This window comes from Pezoporus occidentalis, unplaced genomic scaffold (assembly GCF_034315485.1).
Source record: "Pezoporus occidentalis ecotype Australia unplaced genomic scaffold, CSIRO_AGI_Poc_V1 ctg135, whole genome shotgun sequence".
In the NCBI taxonomy this organism is placed as follows: Eukaryota; Metazoa; Chordata; class Aves; order Psittaciformes; family Psittacidae; genus Pezoporus; species Pezoporus occidentalis.
In genome coordinates this window covers 3,370,192-3,391,130 of record NW_026913157.1, presented here as the reverse complement: position 1 = coordinate 3,391,130, position 20,939 = coordinate 3,370,192, and the positions used below count along the sequence as shown (strand labels likewise).

At 44.3% G+C, this 20,939-nt stretch overlaps 2 protein-coding genes across 6 annotated transcripts in view; one reads left to right on the top strand and one right to left on the bottom strand.

Annotated features, from left to right (window-relative positions):
• Positions 1-20,939, top strand: part of HSDL1 (hydroxysteroid dehydrogenase like 1) — a 157,185-nt gene that overhangs the window by 63,172 nt on the left and 73,074 nt on the right. The gene's annotated exons all lie outside the window — the stretch shown is intronic.
• Positions 1-20,939, bottom strand: part of NECAB2 (N-terminal EF-hand calcium binding protein 2) — a 100,300-nt gene that overhangs the window by 23,942 nt on the left and 55,419 nt on the right. For 3 of the 5 annotated variants that reach the window (XM_062609209.1, XM_062609207.1, XM_062609208.1), the window contains 2 exons: positions 19,911-20,019; positions 923-1,020 (listed from right to left, as the gene is read on the bottom strand). In XM_062609209.1, the coding sequence (XP_062465193.1) occupies positions 923-1,020; positions 19,911-20,019 (207 nt within the window). Of the gene's footprint in view, positions 1-922; positions 1,021-4,518; positions 4,545-19,910; positions 20,020-20,939 lie in introns of all 5 variants that reach the window. The other 2 variants (XM_062609206.1, XM_062609210.1) reach the window with 1 other exon arrangement.

Below are 20,939 nucleotides of genomic sequence, written 5' to 3'. Positions count from 1 at the left end.
TCACTGATACAGCCCAGTTATTCTGCTAAGTGGCATGAAAAAGACAGGAAAATGGTTTCAAAGGAACAAGAGCTTTATAAACACTTTTCTCTTCCTGGTAAGACACCAAATAAATGGTGAATCTCTCAGCAGGATGTTTATCTGGCACATCAGCTTAGATTTTTCTAGGTATTCATAAATAAATTTTGATATTCTTATCTATCAGTGCCACTGTCTAGCAGTCCACTGTTTAGCAGTCCGTTATTAACAGTATCATTAAGGTACATGGTGGATTTTTTAAGAAGCTAGGGGTACTCTGCACATATACAATAGGACATTATGTCTCAGGTTTGGTGCTTGCGTTATTCCCCAGTAATCCCCCATGCAGACCTCTAGTTTCTAACACAGCAGCTGTGCACATGAATTTCTGGAGCTCAGGACACCTTCCAACATGGAATCTGTATTTAGTTGCAGCTCTACAACAAGAAGTTTCCAAAAGCACTCCCAATGATGCTAACAAAAACTCATACATTCAAAATTCCACTCAAGAGACCCACAGGCTGTGTTGTCTGAAGACAGCTGCAGTACCTTCATGCTTCAGGCAACACAGAGTGTAAGCCATAGCACAGCCAAGACTGCCTGTCAGACCTAGGAAAGGGGCTGAGAAGATACCATGCTCTGCCACAAAGTCTCTAATGCACATGTGATTGGCACCTTGGTTCACAATCTGGCCAAGATTTTCAAGAATCATCCTCTGTTAACACAAAAAAATCCACTGTTGTCATGTTGCTGTGATGATCCACTTCCCACACAAATGAAACAGCATGAGGAGACAACACAGCTGAATATGACAAAGACCTTCAGATTTAGCTGCTTTGTTAAAGTAGCATTTGCATCATCACTCTGAGTATGCAGAAGACAAGGCACAGTAAGGAGGACTCACCCGTTTGGTGTAGTCCATTGCCTTCAGGATGGAGAGGTTCAGCATCTCCAGTGAGGCCAAGACATCTTCATAGTCTCCCATATGGTCAGCAAAATAGTCTGGGAAAACCAAGAAGGACATGATGGGAACTGCTGGTGTAACTTAGTGCTTCAAGACTACATCAAGGTCTATTTATTGGTGGAAAGAAAAATCTGAAACAGTTGTTTCAAGTGTATTTTTTATAATATGTATCTTGAGCCAAAGTCACAACTTTTCCTGCAGAGAATTTTGGGACCATTGTAAAAAGAGATGTAAGGCACAGTAGCTCCAATTGAAAATAACTTAGCAGGTGCTCTATTTCCATGCCCACTTTTGCATTTGACTGTATCCTGTCTCTCTCCCTCCTACTGCCAACATGGAGGAGGAAGTCTCAAAAGAAATCCCCTTTCCATTCCCTTGAGGGTTTTCACCACTCTAAGCATCAAAATACTTGCCAGGTTCACCCCAATTTATATAAGCTGAGACTAGCCTTACATCTTTCCCTACATTCCGATCACATTTGCACCACAGCTCACAATCACAGGTTGCACAGGCTTCTGAGAACAAACTACGCCTCAAAAGGAAAAGAACAGAGCTGCAAGCTGGGGCCAAAAGCACGTTGCCTGTGGAGAGAGAGTCCACACTTTGTCCCTGCCATCTTCATCCTGTGAGAAGAGTGATCTGTGCCAGGCTGCCATGCAGTGGCTGGACGCTCTTCACTGATGTAAAATACAGCCAAAATCAGTGTGTCCACGTGCAGTCAGTGGCTGCATGGCATACATGAGCCCTGGTGTGGTTTCGTGCATGAGCTATGGACTCCTAAAATTCACTGTTTAAAGTGGAAACAGACAGAAGTGAAGCACAGCAGTGAGGTTTGCAGTGAATATGCAGCACACATGTAAAGTCACCCAGTTTCTGGGTGACTAAAAGCTGTTCCTTAAAAGCCACTGGCACTATTCTTAGTGCTAAGTCATGAAGCTTCACACCGAGGTGACATCTCTGAGGAATGCAACAAGATACCAACTCCAGGAAACAACCCCACTAATTAGGTTCTCTTGGCTTAATTAGAAGTGCCTGTAGCTATTTACAGCCAGAGAACATATCCAAGGGGAAGAAGATTCTGGCAGAAACCGAATGTAACAGCATGATTGACAGCAGCTGTTTGCTGCCAAACAACTTATTCTCACTGGAGTGTGTTTGTGTTATTACTTTACTTGGGAAAGAAAAACTGAGCAGATAAAGAGCAGGTAAAGACTTTTTGTAAGTGCTGAAACAAAAAGCTGGAGCCAGCTTTTCAGAAAGAATGAGCTGCTGTGGGCAGAGCACAGCCCTCAAGAGTGACCACGGAGAACCTGGGAGGAGAACAGTGTTGACTTAACTGAAGTGTTCAGTTCTACTCTTTTAGCCATATTTATCCACATGAACACCTGAGATCAGCTCTTCCTATCCCACATGGTTCTTGCTCCTGCAAGTCTGCAGAGAGCAATGGGATCAATGCTAAAGAGATGAGCATCACTGCCATCCAGGGCTGGTGTGGGAGAAGCAAAGGCACCACCCACTGCCCTGGTTGTCTGCAACAGGATGATGTGCATCTTCCATTTGCAAAGTACACTTCAATTCGCTGGACAGCTTGTACCATTGCCTGCAATGTCTGTGTTCCATTTAAACTGAAAGGTGGCAGGTACATTTTAGCAGCTGTACTCACATCTCTTGGGTGTATTACAGTGCTCCCAGCTCTGACTGGGAGCTCCTCTGAGAGCTACACAGCCATGCTTAAGTCAGCCTAGGTGCTGGTGGTTGTTGCAGAACTTGATAAGATGCTACTTGATGTGGATTATACCATATCAAGTTTCTCATCTAAGCTGCAGGGTCAAGAAATCCCTTTTAAGATGCCTTCATCATCTTACAACTCACAACCTATTTCAAGAGAGACCATAGCTTTCATTTAGCCAAAATGGAGTTTCATTTTTAAACTAATACCTATAAGAGTAGCAAGTAAATAAATTGCAGGCAAGGGCAAGTATTCAGCAGATAACAGATCTAGCCAGGATCTCATGCTGATCAGTAATTCCTCTGGCTTCCTGTGGGAAGTGATGGGTTTATCTCCATCCTCTCCTGGCAACTTTATCCCCAGGAGAGGCAGGAAGGTGGGTGAAAGCTATCAAACTGATGGAGAACACACACTGGGGTCAAACAACAACTTTGCTATCCCTCTATTTCCTGGCAAAGCTGGTGGTACAAGCTTCCTGTGGGAGGTGATGGGTTTATCTCCATCGTCTACTGGCAACTTCAACCCCAGGAGATGCAGGAATGTGGGTGAAAGCTATCAAACTGATGGAGAATGCACAGTGGGGTCAAACAAAACTTTACTATCCCTGTATTTCCTGGCAAAGCTGATGGTACAAGCTGCTGGGTTTTGGTTTCTTGGGTCAGCTGGCAAGGAGACCTAACACAATGAGAAAGGAGTGATGGGAACAAGCCCATCATATCATCAGCAAACCAAAAGGATTTTATGAAAGGATTCGTTTCTCACATACTAAAGCAAGAACAAGTGGGGATAACCAGCTGAAAGGTGCTGCCTCTGCTGCAGTCTTGAATGCTCAGAACCCTGTGGGATGCTGCAGGAAGGAAGTCAAGGGAGGAGAGAAAACACTTGGGAGGAGAGAAACCCAAGGCAATGTCTTGGTGCCGGCAGACCCGCAGGCGGACAGAGATGTCTTTAAAGTACCAGGAATAATGAGTAACTGCCTGGGGGTGGCACAAGCACCCCACCAAGTGCCTTTCTGGCTGTGCAACCTGCTCTTAGCCAGATCTCTAAAGGCTGGAATTAATGGCAAAGTGATGGAGGTAAATGGTGAAGACCTGCCAAGGTGGCTTTATACATTCTTTTGCATCCTGGCATGGGAAGGGAGGAAAAGAAATGGATGAGCCTTCTGCGGGGCCACAGACCTCTGACTCCCCATCTCCTCCCAGAAAGATGGAGCACAGGAAACTTTTCCCAATATCGAGTATCCATGGAAAAACACACCTGAGTGAGCAGCAGGAGCTCTGTGCACAAGTCACCTCCCATGAAGGCAAAGCCTTTCAGAAACCCAGCAGGAAATATTAACTTTCTGGTCAAGGTGTGGGACAAAACATTATCAGAGATTTTCTTTTCAGCCTTTAATTCCTGGGAGCCAAGGGAGGTGCAGCAGAGGTGGTGAACACTTTAGGCAGCCTGCAGAAAACACAGTTTTTCCTAAGGAGAAACATATAGCGGGTATTGCAGATGGATACTGGTTTATTGAACTTCAGAGTGAGCTGGAAGCCATGACATTGCCAGAAATTAAATTCCATCTTGTTATTGAATGGGATCCAGGTGCTCTGTTCAGCTTTGATCCCATTTGTGTTGCAAGAAAATGAAGAAAAGCTTTGCCAATGTTTCTGCAGAATAAGGGGCAAAGCAGTAGGAGTGCTAAGACCCCCCATCTGCGCAGCCACCATGGCATCATCAGCTTTGTAATGGGTTTCATGCATCCTTTGAAAGCACACAAGCCACATAATGGTTGTTTTGGCCCCAAGACAGGGACCACACTCACCGCACAGCTCCTTGGTGTCCACGTTGCTGGAAGAGGGGAAGGACAAAACAGGGGAGGAAGCAGGAAAAAAAGAGAGAAAGGCAATTTTAAAGGACAGAGGAAGGCTACAGTTAGCATTTCTGCAGGCTTAACCCCAGATACTCACCTTCAATGTTACCCATCCCCTCAGGCACCAGTGGTGACAGCCCAAGGAGCAGGCACTGTTTGATGCCACTCATGGCACACATGTGGCTCTGTGTCTTCAGCATATGCACAAGTAGGACAGCTTCATACATTATTTTGGAATTCCTTAGGGAGAAATGAGGATTTGTGCCTGTGGGGGACCCAGCACACCCCACAGCAATTCTTCTCCCTTCCTCCTAAATATCAACACCCAACAACACCCTGGTGAGGCACCCAGTGCAGCACAAGAATGTATTTTGTTCCCATTTGCTCAGAGTAAAAACTTGCAAGATTTACTTTTCTAGATGGATTGGTTCTGGGCTATGTGCAGTTCCCAGCCAGGACTCCCTCCAACAAAACAGGACAATTACTTCCTAATACATGAACATTTCATTTATATAACAACATAGAACATGTTTATATAACAACAGACAACCTGCTTGGGAAATGAAGATAACTGCTAATCTCTTTGTGCCTCAGATTCCAACACGATAATTAGTGCTGTTCAAGCACTGCAGTAATCTCTTAATAGAATAATATTTTGTCAATCCATTTATGTTTAGAAAGATATTTTTTAAACTAAACTCATCACTGCTCTGGCTGCCCTGTCAACATAAGTGGATTAGGGAAAGAGATGTTTTCAATACTGTTTTCATTAGTGCATCCTCCCACAGCTCTACCTTGGACACTGAAATTCTCCTAACTGCTTGCCTGTGCCCAGAACAACAGGTCTGATCGCAGGCCACAGGTGCTGGGCTCCTCCTTATCCCCATGACCTGACACTTTCACTCGCTTCTGGCCCTCTCCTGGGATGAGATATTCTTTTGAAGGGATGATGCATAGTGGTAAAGTGTTATTTGGGATTGCTTTTCACTACCCATGGCCACCCTTGAACCCCATCATCAGGACTGATGACAGAAAGCCATAAAGTGCCTTTGCAGCAAGCTGAAGTACCCAGGAAAACTTCATTTCTGCTGAAATCTTTTGTCATCTTCTGCAGCAGGCTCAGACTTCATGTGAGCAGAGTTACCAGGCTGTTTGGCAGCAGGATGGGCACCGGCTGCACTTCTCTCTCCAACAGGGTTTTCAAGTGAGCTTCCACTGCAGCAGAGAGACAATATAGGAGCATTTTTTCTTTATATTTATGTTCTGCCTGAGAAGATGAAAGTTACCATAGCCTGGGGACCCCTCTGTCTCTCACTAGGTGGATTTCATCCCCTAAGCATGGTAGCCAGGTGCACTACAGCCAAGAGAAACAGCGTGCATTGTTGATATTTGAGGAGGAAATCCCCCAGGTTCAATGTCACCCACACCTGGGCTCTCCCTGGAAGCAGAACCCCACATGATGGCTCTGGGAACCCTTCCACTAGCACTCCTGAGCTGTGGGACCTGCTGGGTGCTGGAGACAAACACAAACATCTTGATCCCATCAGATGCTGGCTGCCAGAAAGATGCCACCCAACCTGTCTCATGCTGTACAAGCACATTACACACACCCTCATTCCCAATTCCACTGAATATGCAGATCCAAAACACTACCCACAAGAGATGACTCCTGACTGAATAGTCCGCAACACTTTGGTAGCATGTGATTGCTAACATGGAGCCTCAGCAATTCACAGGCAGAGAATATTCAGAAGATTCATTTCCAGCACTGGCAGAGCCCCAAGTCTGACCAAGGATCGTGGTTGGTCTTTCATTCAAGTTCTCTCCAGCCCAGAGCCTGGGAAGTCAATTGATACTTTCAGACGCATACACAGGAGTCAGTTTTACAACAGAATTCCCCACAAAGTGCTTAAATAATTGTTCAGAAACCACTTTGTGTAATTAAGTACTTAGTGAAGTGGTTATGGGTTGCAGGGTTATAGAGCATGTTACTGAGAAAAAAAAAATCTGCTCTTGTTTTCTACATTGCTTTGCACTGTAGTAATTGATCTGCTGCTGCCAAAAAAGGACTTTTATTTCCTCACATCCCACCATCTTATCATTCAACCTAATTGTGCTTGAATGTTAATTTGGCTGAGAAGCTGCTTTTAATTTTAAGCTATCATCTTGTATTATGACTAAGCCTAATTAAAGAAATTACTGAAGTCATAAACCAACAATAAAAAAAATACGATAATGTTCAGATGAAAATTTGTAAGGAGAAATCAATGGGTACTTGAACACAACTCAGGGCATTTCCTATGATGTTTCCATCCGGTGGGAGTGTGCCCAACTAGAAGCATCACTGACATGCAGCCACGGTCCCATCAGTGTTACAAGCTGGTTTTGCTGCCCAACGTGGGCACTGCACAGGAGAACACACAACGCAAGGGATGTTGCAAAAACCCAGCTCCAAAACAGTCCACAAGCTGCTCTGGTAACTTAATGGAACTAACCAGACTATGGGTGATGCCAGTAAGATATTATGATGCAGGTATTCAGTATCTGGGTTTCAAGCCTTGTAAAATAGGAGGTGGCAGCTCCCCACAAACACCCTCACAGTCCTTAACGCTTCATCATAGGATTGCCCTTCAGAGCAGTCAAACATCAAAAAGCCCTTTGACAGGAAAAGATTTAGGTGAGTATCAGTTACCAATCTTTTTTTCAGCTGGCAATTATTTAATGTTCCTGTAAGTCACAATAAACTAAAAAGAAAAATTATGACAAGCTGTTCCCATTTTTTCATATTAATAATAATAATAATAATAATATAAAATCATCTTTCAGCTACCAAAGCACTTGGCTGCAAATTAACTTTTAAGCTTTCTTACATTAATAGTGTGACTAATTAAAGAACTTCCTGAAGCCATAACCTAACTAAGCAAAATATAATTATGTTCAAGTGGAAGTTTAAATAAGAAATTGTAAAGATTTCTTATACATTTTTTTTTTCTGCATAGTAAAAGCCACATCTATCTGATCTCTTTCCAAAACAAAAGCCTTTCTTTCAAAGGAGAAAAAAATTAAGAAAATACAAGTCTTTTTGGTGTCAGGGGTTTTTCCCTGTTTTCTGACCACAGAAACTATAACGTGGAGCAGCAACAATCTTGCATCTGTCATCTTGCTGGGGATGTGCACCTTTTGAGATTACTTTCCAAGGCAAAGATATTCTTTGGAGATCCTTCATTTGGTACTTGGGACCTAATTTCTCTGACAGAAATAGGAACCAAACATAAAAGCTCAGCTTTCGACCTAGAGCACCTTCTGAAAAAGCAAACTCCAAGTCATAAGTCAATTTGGTCACTAAAAGGACTGTTCATTGCTCACCATCCACCACCATTTAAATACACTGAGATAATTTGACCTGATAACCATACTGGCAACAGGGAAATAATTTTCCCTGCTGGTTCACATCCAATTATCTCAAAGAAAGAAAAGTTCTCCAAGTGTGATACTCCTCCCTTGGATGTGGCAGTTTAAAGAGCAACAACCACACTGTGAGCATCTCTTCAGTGGGCTTAATTAAGAGCCCAGGGATTAATTACTGCTGCATGACCAGAAAGAGGAAGAGGCTGCCCAGAGTAATCGCTGTGCCTCCTGCTTACTCCAGAGAGAAATACATTCCCGTCCCCAGAAAAAAACCACCCAGTATTAAAACACAATTTAATGGGTGCCTGGGCTAATGAAGATCCTTGGGAAGTCACAGCTTTGCCTCTCTGCATCCCTGATTGATTGTAGATTATCCCACCGATGGGCTTTCACCAGAGTTGCCCATGTATCAACTTTCTGCAGCTTTTCCATGAGCTCAAGGTACTTAGAAGCTTTTTTACTTCTCTACCTGCCTTTCTTGAAACATGTTGCCATCTTTGAGACTTTATCCCAGGGAAGAGCAGAGGGTGAAATTCCCTTCTGAGGTTCTGCTCAGCTAAGGGAAAGGTGCTCCTGCAGCACAATCAGAAACATAATGGGAATTCAGAAGTTGCAAATACATCGAAGTCTCATCTTCACAGTGTATTTCTCATGCAAATAGCTGCCTGGATGTGCTGCTCAAATGCCACTCAACACCTGATCGGCTTCCACTGAAGATAACAGCCCTTTTACTTCAGCAGATTTTCTTTTGCACCAGAAGCCACACAGCTTAGTTGCTTCACCGGCACAGAAAATGGAGGGTTTTCTGAAATCATGTTCTCCTTTTATTTCCATCTTCTATTCACAGCTTTGGGTTTTCTACAAGGCTTCAAATGAGCATGGAAACAAATCATCCTCTAGCGTTAGCCACCTGCAAAACTCATTTTGCTTTAGGAAAGACTAAAAAACAACATGTGCAGCTGGGAAGTATTATTATATCTGATGATATCGCTTTTAGTCCCAGCAGTAACAGTGCTGTGTTATCTCAACATCTCAGAAGTGGAAAATTTACATCCAGATGCCTACTAAGGGGTCATGGATGGTCACTCTTGATCATTAGTTTCTAACTCAAAGAAAAATTTTCACACAAACCCCAGAGTGACGGAAGTTATTCCAGGCAGAGCAAGAACAATAGCAAATACTGAATGCCGGCCAGAATCAGAGTAACTTTCATTCTAAAGAACTAAGCAACTTTCCAAGCCCAGCATTGTACTCTCCTGGATAACCCTGCTAAATCCTTCCCAGATCTACCTGAGAACCTCCTTCACCTGCCCACTTGCTTTAAAAAAAAAAGCCAAACCAACACCAAAAAGCAAACAAAACCATTCTTATCATATGACATAAATAAAAGACTTCCAAAATCTAAGGTGCCAGATGCAAGGAAACAGTATAAACCACATGTCATGGCTGTCCATGGCCAGCCAGCTGCAGCTTCAAATGACATAGACAAGTATTCATAACATATGTCAGTCTGAACTTTGATATCTCTAGCCACAGCAAGCTGGCAATCAGGGCTCTGGTTCCTCATAGCAGGAACAAAACTCACAAAAATGATGCAAAGAGGCTATTAAACTCGCTAAACAGCACCTCCACAGTCCAAAACCATTAAAGCCAAGTCATAGATATAGCAGCCAAAGGAATCCCAGCCTCCCCTGCCCCTATCTCAGCTGCTGGTCTTTTCCTACAGGATCCACACCCACCTCTCCTGGCAGATACTCTTGCCTCTGCTACAGCTTCACGCTCATCACGGTCCCTGAGGAATGGCTTTCGGTGTGCACTTTCCTGGGTTTGGAAAAGGGAAAACTCTTCTGCAATGACAGCTCACGCTCTCTCAGGGGCCCCCACAAGTAACCCTGACAGCCTCCATGGACCAAGTACCCCATTCCCCAACCCATGGCTGTGCAGCGGTGTAAGACAAGATGAGCATGAGGCCATATATCCATGCTGGGGCTTCGTTTGGCCATAACACCTGCTAACAGCAATATTCCTGCTTTGACTTTTGCAGCTGATAAAACCAGCATGGGCACTTTGTCAGAGTGGGGTGGATTAAACATCCCTCCTTTTTAACAGGCTTTCTGCAGCACAGCTCAGAGTTTCTGACTCCTTACAGGGAATCAATATCTACCATAAAGACCATTACTACATTACACATTATTTGCTTAGTTTCATTTTAAAAGACTGTTGCTCCATTTCAAGCCTGGTTCAGCTTCTCACTTCTTTGGCATACTGACGCATTCTGCAGCCACAGATATTTATGAAGCAACAGCTCCTACATGACGCCAGCCTGCCCTGTGCAACCTGATTTCCTACCTACAGATGCAGGTACAGATCAGAAACAGCATGGTGAAACCCCCACTTGCCCTCTCACATCCCCAGAAAGTCCCTGCAAACCATTCCTGATGCAGACCAGATGTTTTCATCAATAGTTTCAAGACAACAAAAATAACATTTTCTACATAGTGAAGTATTTGATAGAACAAAACACCTACCTCTAATCATCAAGGGCACCAAGAAAAGTGTCTGAATATGGGTAAAAATGAAACAAATGGCCTGGATGATGTTGGGAAACATGCTCTAAGCTCTCACTAGTTATAAATGATATATAAATGTCACTTTAAAAAAGACAGGGGCAATAAACTGGCACTTGCATAGTACCAGACATTTGTTTGTTCATTCATCAGCAACTGCAATATGGCATTTCAGGCTGTCAGCTGGTGCCAGACTGTCTTGCTTTGTCACACAGCTCCGGAGCTGGGGTCTGGGTACCGCTGATGAGCCGGGCTCAGCATCAGTGAGGCTCTGCCCTTCAGTAAATTAACATCAAAAATGCAGCATAAAGGTGTCATTTTCTGCAAAGTGCTGATCATGAAACCAGATCCCCAAACTCCATGCAGTGCAACAGAATCCCAAAGCAGAGATGCCCCACTGCTGCTCTCATTGCCTGCCCTCCACAGAGCACGGCACCTTGCTGCCCATGGCCACCCCACAGAGGCACTATGGACTGGGGACACCACAGGATATGCATGCTAAGAGCAAAAATAGGTAGAGTTGTTTCTCATATTTTGATTTGGGTGATTAAGACATTCTCCTCTTGCATCTGGCTTTGTACTTTGTAAAACCATTTCACACTATATTAAAAATGATCAATGTCTCGCCTCTCTGCTTTGTCACAGGCTGCCAGAACCTCTAACCATTCACTCACAAAGGAAAAGTCTCTTGAAAAAGCTCATAAAAACTTTGAACAAGAAGACAACACAATAAAAAGCCTGTTTGCAGTGCAATTGATATCCTGAAAAACGCAACAAGGCGGCACACTGATTTACTAAGCTCAATCCAACAGTTAATTTCTAAGCACAGTAACCATCTTAAGTAAAGCAGTACATTTAGTACAGTACTAAACATTTTCAAAGTCTCTGTGCGTGCCAAATCCCTAATGAATTGCATCTAAACCCTCTTCTTTTGGGAGGGGATGGATGACTGATGTTGAAAATCTGCTCACATCAAAGAAAAGGCATGTTTAATTATGGGAACTTAGCTGCTAGGAGGGACAGCACCTCCAAATTTATTAAGTAAGTTGCCAATTGTTACACACACATTTGGGCCCAGACTGTATATACACCAGGCTGTATGAGCTTTCATTTAATTTATCCCCAGACAGCGCCAGGCAAACCTGGGACTATAATCCTTGGAAGGATGGCTTGTACACACCAGCAGAGAGGCAGCACAAGCAACCCCGCTTTGCCCTCAGGGTATTTCCACCAGCTTCGGAAACACAGCATGATTTTCTGGTGGTGTTTTCATGGTGTTGCAGTGACATAATTGATTAGTTACTTTTGGCATCCTGGTCCCACACAGAGCCAGTATCTTCACCCTGCATCCTGATCACAGCCTGCTTGTAAACTGAGCTTTCCAGCTCTCCTATGCATTTCACCAACAGTAAATACAGCAGCTGTATCTGAGTTAATAACGCATCAATTTTGCTCTCAGGCTTGTTCAAGTTGATCAGTGTCAAGACAGATCTTTAAGTACCAACTGTTTGTGATGCATTTGGGCTGTTTGGTAATGTCAACTCTCTTCCTGGGGTAGTTACTGTAATATTTTGGGTTTGCCCAACAGGGATTCTGTAAGCAGGAAAAAAAACAACTCATACATACATTGTCCTGGGTTCAGTGGGAGCAGTCATTTTTCTCCTTCTTAGTAGCTGGTGCAGTGCTGTGTTTTTGACTTTCGGCCTGGGAACAATGCTGATAACACCGATGTTTTTAGTTGGTGCTCAGAAATGTTTACTCTGACCAAGGACTTTCTGAGTCTTATGCTCTGTCAGGGAGGAGGAGAAGCTGGGAGGAAGCAGAGACAGGACACCTGACCCAAACTAGCCAAAGGGGTATTCCATACCACAGCACATGATGCTCACTATATAAACTGGGGGCAGTTACCCAGAAGGGGGAGATCACTGCTGGGGTCGGACTGGGTATCAGTCAGTGGGTGGTGAGCAGTTGTATTCTCTTCCCTTGTTATTTCCCTTATCATAATTATTATTGGTAGCAGCAGCAGTGGTTTGTGTTATACCTTAGTTACTGGGCTGTTCTTATCTCAACCCTTGGGAGTTACATTCTTTCAATTCTCCTCCCCATCCCTCCGGGAGTTGGGGGGGGGAGGAAATGGAGGGGAGTGAGAGAGCAGACTGCGTGGCTGAGTTGCTGACAGGGCTTAAACCACAACAATACATACATACTTATATATACATACACACACACACACATATATATACATACATACACACACACACATATATATACATATAAAAACAAACCAGGAAGGAAAAGAATGGTTTCAATCTACAATGCTCATTTAAAAAATCACAACATAGCACTCCTGCCATGGAGTGCTTGATAAAATTATTTAAAAACCAAAGAAACAGAAAGTTGTCTGGGTCGGCTCCTGTCCACCACTCAGCCTTTGAACCCACCAGTGTTTTCCCAGTCTGGCCAGTTCAGTAGTATTTTCCCAGCTGCTTTGTTAAAAGCCAACAACACCCACAAGCATGTTAAAGCCTAATCAGGATTCAGATAGGGCTGCCTGATGCACGGCCTGATGGCTCTTCCACGGTGTGTTTTGTTTTAAAAGCTTCTTTTCTTTGGTGAGACCAAGATGTTTTGCAGCTCTGTCAGCACACAGCTGTTGAGCACCAGCTTTGGCACAAAGTATTTCTTCACTTAAGTGAAAAGCAGAACACAGCACAGTTTAAGTGACATGTTGGCACAGTGAAGAATAAGCTATGACTCGAAAAACAGCTTCCACATAAACAGAAATAACAAAATCCACCAAATGCCCACACTCTTGGGAGCCAGAAATTACAGCCAGACGTATAATTTTTGTGCAATCATTTTGTCTCTTTCAGAAGAGACAAGAACTGTCTCTTGAATCAGTTAATCAAAACCTCAGCTGATCATACCACCCATAGTTTGTTTCCCAGAGAGCTAATTGAAAACATTCAATATTCAAAAATTAAGTTGGTTTCAATGGGCACATCCATCTCCATAGTGTGGGCATAGGCTCCCAGACAAACCTGGCACTTGGCTGAATCAGGTTTGCAATGCAAATAGCCAGGATTGGATTGGGGAGGGGGGACGGATGGGATGGGACAGACACAGACACGGGGGTGACAGAAAAAGAAACCACTCAGTCATAATCATCACTGGTCCTTGCCCAATAAATGGAAGCACTTCCTGTTCAAATTTGAGATGACTGGACCAAAGAAACCTGAAGAAAAGCATGGGCAGCTGGGCACTGCTGTCTCCCTGTCCACGGTGGGCTCTATCAGGTAGAGCCTCCTCACACCAAAGGGCACCAGACCTGATGTAGGTTGTGGCAATGCCATCTCAGAGGGTACGCCAGCAGGGACTGTGCTATCCAAATAAAGTGGTAACAATGATCTTTTCCATCAGGGGAAAATAAGTACTGGAGCAGAAGGACAGAAGGCTGCTACATGATCAAAGCTACTGAAGGTGTCCAGGTGTGGAGCAGGGTTGTATGCTGGAAGGAGGATATGAAGAGCCTCATGTTCGTTTCTGATGATGTGATGTTCCATTTCTGCCCAGGTTATCAGCTGAAGCACAAGGTGTAGCTTTAGCTTCCTAGCAAGCTATTCCTTGCTTAATACTCAGGAACAGATTTTTATCACCTTCACCTTTGTCTTTGACCCCACCAGAATACCACATTGCTCTTACACAACACCATAGCAGCAGTTTTTAGAGCTCAGGGTACCACCAAGACAGAGCTGTAGGGCTTCTACCGAGACATCTTGCTTTGGCTCCTCTGGTGATTAATAGCATCAGTCCAGACCCGCAACTACACAGGCAGCACATTGCTGGCATCTCCTCTCACTCTTTGGATGATACGCACCATTGTAGAGCAGTAAGCTCCATAGTCGCAGGCACAACCACAGGGTCAAACATAAACCAGTTTTATTATCTGTGTATTCATGCAATCAAAGTAACAGAGAAACAGAACTAATCCTTGCAAACTATCAGCCTAATTTTGAGAGCTTCTGGCCCTGTAAATGCCCTGATGATGTCTGCAGTGGGTAGAAATCAGACAAGAACTGTGGGATTATTCCCAGCTGAGTTAGGTGAGGATGGGTACTGGGGATGCAGGACAGGAGGAGCACATGCTGCTGTACTCCCTCCCTGTCCTTAGAGGCCTCAGCATTGGCAGTCATGCTCTGCACGCCTGCCTCCAGCTCAAAACACACACTGTAACCAAGTCACAACTGCAGGAGACAGCTTGCTCCTGCTCATTAGTGCTAACATAGTCTTCACAGTTTTTCCTGCAGAAGTAACAGCCAGTGAAATATAGACTTGTTCTTCCTCTTCTGCTCTGCTTCCATCATCCTTAAGGAAGCAGGGCTGGCAGCCGGGCCCTGAGGAGCAGCTGTCCCACCGCATCAGTCCATGGCTGGAGCCATCTCAGCCAGCTTCACTTTGCCAGGCAGCAGGTTGCCCCACAACAGCTATGTCTGGAATTGAAGCCATTTAAACACTCACGCAGGGCCAGGTGCACCCTATCTCCCTGACAAAGCAGCCCAAAGTTCCCACCCTGTCCATGTAGGCACTGCAGGGCTCTTGAAAATGCTTGGTGCTAAATCCACCCCTCCTGGAAAGAACAGTGCTCTCCAGGCTAACATGCTCCGCTCCACAGCAGGACTAATTTGTGCAGGCAGAGCAGCTCATCAGCATCACCACCTGAATCCAGCGTGGCCCTGGGCAGCCATGCCTCCCCTTGCTCTGGGGTTGAACACACAAACTCCAGCTGGTAGCTGCCCTGACTGTGCCCCACTACATCCCTGTGCCCCAAAGCAACCCCAAATTACTCCGCTTTATAATACAGCTCCCTGTGCTATCTGAGCAGCAATGGGGTTGGGAGGCGAGTGGTTCCATGTTTCCAAGAAGGATGTTGTTCAGCATGCAGTGGTATGGTGATCAATTTTCCCATCTATCCCCCATCATTGCCCCTCTGGACTACCAGCCCTTGACAGGTAACTGCCATGAAGGGCAGGAGGTGGCATGCGGCTGGAGCTGTATAGGCTAGAGAACCCCATTGCCTTCAGCTCTCCATTTGTCACAATCTTCCAGCAAATGTGACAGCCTGGTGAAGCTGTGACAGGCTTCTGAGAGGCAATAATGCTTCTGTTAATTATTCTACATGCACAATCCAACCTTTCCTAGTGTTTGTCACTGGAGAGAAGAGCTCATTTAGAGAGATGGGGGAAACAAAGCCATTAAAAGAATAGCTGTAAGTCTAAAGAAGAGTTACCAAACAGCAGAGCAGCGGAATGCTAATGCCGTGTTCTTGGCAACTTGTGAATGGAACTGTACAGCTCATTCGAGAAGTCCTGCTCCAGTGAGGAGGATTGTCCTCTGCAGGTATGAAAAATACAAAGGTTAGTAAGGGAATTCTTAAAATCCTGTGCCAGAACTAAGTTTGTTTGTTCAACAGCCCCATCTGACCTCCCCCTACTTTCACTAGGGCTGAGAGGTGCTCCTTCCTTCCAGTGGGATGCAGAGTGGATCTAAGTGCTGGCTCAGGGAGCTGGAAGAAGATGGTAACTGTGGGTCAGACAAAGCAAGTCTCTTCCAGTATCACAGTAATATTTTTAAAGGGCTCCATCTGGTCATTTGTGATCCTACAACTTTTTTTAATTTCCATTTGCAATGACTTTTGATATATATTGTTAGGAACAGTCTGCAAATATAAGAGGATTTCCAGGGCGACCACCAATCTAATGTTTTCTAAAGCCCTGTTCTGCCACCAAACCAAACATACATATTTAAATATGTGTGTTTACATATCATACACTTAATTTATGCATTCCAGTAGCATTGATATTATTAATGACATATCATTACCTCCCCAGTAATCTTCAGGCAGCTCCCCATAAAGCACTGCTGAAACCTCCTGAAATAGCAGCTTAAAAAAACCACTTAGCAAAGTCTTGCTTTTGCTTCCTGCTTCAGCTGGGAGAAGGGAAGGAGGGCAGCCAGTGTGAGCAACAGAAAGAAAAATCCCACTTGATCATCCTTTTATAAGCAACAGCAGGTTATGAGGATAACTTTGCCAAAAAAAACCCAAGTGAAATAAGTGACACATTATGCACATTCCTGCTTCCAGATGAAATAACTAGTGATGGTGGGACTTGTACACTACAAGCACACTCTTTGTACCCTACCATGGATGGCAGGTTCTCTTATACTGGGTAATAAACCCTAGGGTGGGTGTTTGGAGCCTGTGTCCAACATGCCACATTAACATCCTTGAGACATTTCCACGGCAGTCACAAAAAAGAGGGATCCTCACTAATCCCCTGGGCTCTTTAGGGGTATCTCAGTTCAGGTCATTTCAGCATCTTCCGAACTTCACCTTACTAGCAACGAGCTGTTTCACTGGGAGACTGGGATGCCCAAGGCAGAAGCACACACTCCTCTAGTTCAGCTACTCCTGCATCCAAAATTAAACTCATCTTCCTGCTCCTCTGCCCAACTTTTCTCCTTTCCAGTATCATCCCAACTAAAGCAAGTCAACAAATCAGTACAGACATTCATTTTTTCTCCTCCAGTAAGGCAGTTCCGTGTTCCTAAAAATACTCCAGGAAATTGAATCAACATTTTGTAATTTGGCTGGTAACAGCAATTACTAATAATCAGCAGGAACATAATTTCCTTCATGTTCTACTCTAGCTGTAATGTAATTTCAATACCAAACTTTGCTTTGCACACCAAACAAACATGATCGACAGTATGAGAAAAACACAGAGATAAAACAGTATCAAAAAACAGCCTTAAAAAGAAATAAATTTCTATCAAATAGCAAGTAAGTGGCATTCAAACAGCCTTTTTGGAAGATAAACTTAATATTGTTCTTCTGTTCCCCTGAAAAATGAAAGCTCCATTCCTCTTACTCAGTGGCAGCAATGCTAAAAATTGCAGTGCTAGTGCTTGGGCACAGTGGAGGCTGAAGGCAGCATCCTTCCTGCCCCAAATCCCACTGACCTGCTGATTTACTGTGCAGAGAGCAAAAGACGGGGCAAGGTGAAGAGTACACACAACTTGAAGGACTGTACGAGCTGCATGACTGAAGTCAAGCAAACTGTTTGTTTCATAGTGAAAAGCACTCCTGCAGAAGGAAGCCTGGCTCTGAAATAGGTTTTCTGGAGACTGAAAGAGTTCTTGCAGATAAAAAATGAGGAATAGTTTCTTCCTTCAACTTCACAAATTTCTGGTAGGTGTCAATGTTTTCCAAATCAACAAGCAAGTGACAATTTCATGCAAGGATTTAACTTGGAAGGGTGACCAAGTCATTACTTTTCCTTTCAGCCAAGAACAGCAGATGCTAAACTGCTCTGTTCAACTATCAGTCCCTCATGGGTATTGATGATTGGACCAAGCCAGCCTGGCAAAAGAAAAACACTATTGAGTTATAGGAACACTTGCCATGCTCAGGAGCTGCCCAGAAACCCCCGCTTGCCAGCAGCACCGTTGTATATCATTTAGAAATGGCACCTTTTCTCTCTGTCCAATTTTAAAGACATCCCTTACTAAGGCTTGGAGAAAGCTGCAGATTCTCTACAATACCTGAAATCCAATTTCCCACTTCAAGAAGACTAGAATAAACACCCACACACACTAATTCCTGTCCACCCTGGTTTACAAGTTGACCGTCTGCATCTTTTCAAAGGCAAGATGAAAACTGATGAGCTCAGTCAATGCTAAAGATTATTTCAGAATAGAGGCACATGAGCACCCAAGACCCAGAGTCTATAGAGAGCCCACCCAGGAACGTCACAATAAATAGACCTAAAAGATGTAAGACAGTATCTAATGTCTATTGAAGAGGAACCATCTGAAGGGGTGGATAATTCCCAGCTAATTTTAGTAACAAGATCATGACAATTCCCTTGATGCAGTGAATAACATATACCAAGCTGGTCTTTAACATTTCTGATCTTGGGGTTAACTTTGGGAAGCATACACAGATCAGGGGATCTTTTGGATAAGTGCAAAGCATGCACCACTCACACTGGCAAGACTCTGTACCTGCTGCCAGAAGGCTCCATAATTAACCAGACTATTTTTTTAAAGCACTTGCTGCAAGGCTTCTAATTTGAAATTACATTCTCTTTTCATCTGCTTTTAGACAGATTTTATCTCTCCAGAGCTTTAAGAGTCACACTGGAATAAGACTCAACACTGGCTTTTGTCTGTACTTCCTAACAGTCTAAGCTACTCAGGCTTTTGAAAATGGGGTCATCTTGGAAAGAGAAAACCCACTAGTGAGCTGTGGTCTTTGCACTGGTGCCCACACCATCACTACCTGCTAGCAAGGGGGCTTCCACCGGGGCTTTGTGCTAATTCCAAACACCATCAGTGCCAGACAGTTGTCAGAAGGCTCACAAATGCCTCAGACCCCAGCAAAGGCAGTCAGAGGGGGCACTGAGGCAGAGATGGCAAAGGCATGTGGAGCGGAAGGAAACATCCGCTGTTAATGAGCCTGTCACCTTAATTTGATAGCTTGGCACAGCCTGTGAAAGCTTGCTTCTCAGTGAGAGCAGTCAGGTGCCATATTTAGTTTCAAATTTGATGTAACATCAAATTAAGCACACCTAAAGCCTTCCCCTGCCATCGCTTTTCCCTGCTGCTATTGAATCTGTGATGCAGTCAGTGCAGTGCTGATCATGGATCTATCCCCTTGCTGCCTTGCCCAGGCTTTGTGCAGACAGAACTACAGCCACATCAGCCTGCTGGGACCAGAGCAGAGGCAAAGCGTCTACAGCACTGGCTGCAGGGCTTGTGCTGGCCTCTGTGCAGCTGAACTTCACCTTGAAGAGAAAGTGTCTGCTTCTATTTGGTGCTAGAGCAATCACTGCTTTCCAGGGGGTATTTTGTATGGGAGGTGAAGCAGGCATGGCCCAAGCACAGGGGATAGAGACATCACAAAGAAACAAGACCACAAATCGTTCCAGTTTTTCATGTGTAAAAGAGCTGGATAGGACTATGCTTATGGAGATTCACACAGTTGCCTGTCATAGCACAGCAAAGCTTTTAGATAAAGTGGAAAAGCTGAAAAGCCATTTCAATGTCCTCATAGGTAAAACTAAGCACCATTTCAGATCAGGTTGCAATAAAGAAAACGACTTGAAAAAAAGCCACCAAGTGAGGGAAGTCATAGTGGCCATCACAATGAGGCACAAACTAAGCAGAAATGGACATCTTGCAAAGTTCTGCAAAGCAAGTTTCACTTTGCCTAGTTCTCCAGAACAGCACTGTTACAGCACAGCCACAGCTACTTGCTGTGATCCAAAGGCTCTGTGAAATGTGAGGGTGTCAGCAGGGGGAACTTACTTGGTGTTGTCTGAGTCAATGGTATGAAAGAGCTTCTCAAGTTCTTCTTCATTGAGTGTCCCATCAGAAAAAAAGGCTTGGAACTCCTCCATGGACAGCTTCCCATCATCTGCAAACAGCAACAGCCACTGTTAGGGAACACGCAAAGTGAGGGGCAAGACTGAAAATCAGGAGTTATGCTCAGATATAAAGATTTAGACCAAAATTATTTCCAAGTGCTTCTGCAGGACTGGCCCTCAACCAGTGCAGAGCTTATGGGCCACAGGGTGGGACCAAACAGCTCTGGCAGCACCAGATCCAAGGAAGATGCATTGCTCTTGGGCATGGATGCACTGGCAGTTAGCAATTAATTGGGCTATTAACCAAGGCATGACCAAGCCAAAAGGGGAAAAGCCTGCAAGCTTCATCCTAACAGAGACTTACATTTAAGAAATTGTGGAGCGTTTTGTCTACCCAATGTTCAAATTATGTAAGAGACATGTAATAGATAGGAAAAGACCCAGGACTTGAATTAACATCAGATCCAGCAGTATCTTTTGCCACCTCCATTCAGCTGCATCTTTTCCACCACAGTACGTCTTCCTGCTCTGGACAGAAATGTAAAATAGCACCTATTAAGCATAACAAAACATATCTTGCTTAAGCTGTCAACTGCTCAAACATACAAGCGCTGCTTCACCTTAATGTTGTGCCTTTACTTCTAAAGGGACCTGATGATGCACAAAATCCATCTGCCTGGCCATATGGCCTACAGCTTGCTGCGTGCCTTTTGGCTAACCTAGCAGCAGGCAAAGCACTTACAAGACAAAGGTACAACAAGCACCTAGAGAGGTAATTTCAGCAGCAAGCTCCAAACTCAACCTTAAACATCTATTTTAATGCCAGCTCTGGCTATTGCACAGGCACTTTAGCAGCCTCATCTGCAGCTGTACAAAGAGGCCCTGCAAACATCAATGGTTGAGCAAAAGTGTCTAGTGTCAACTCAGAGGTTGAAAAATAACATCTGGATTTAAAAATCTGGACATAGAT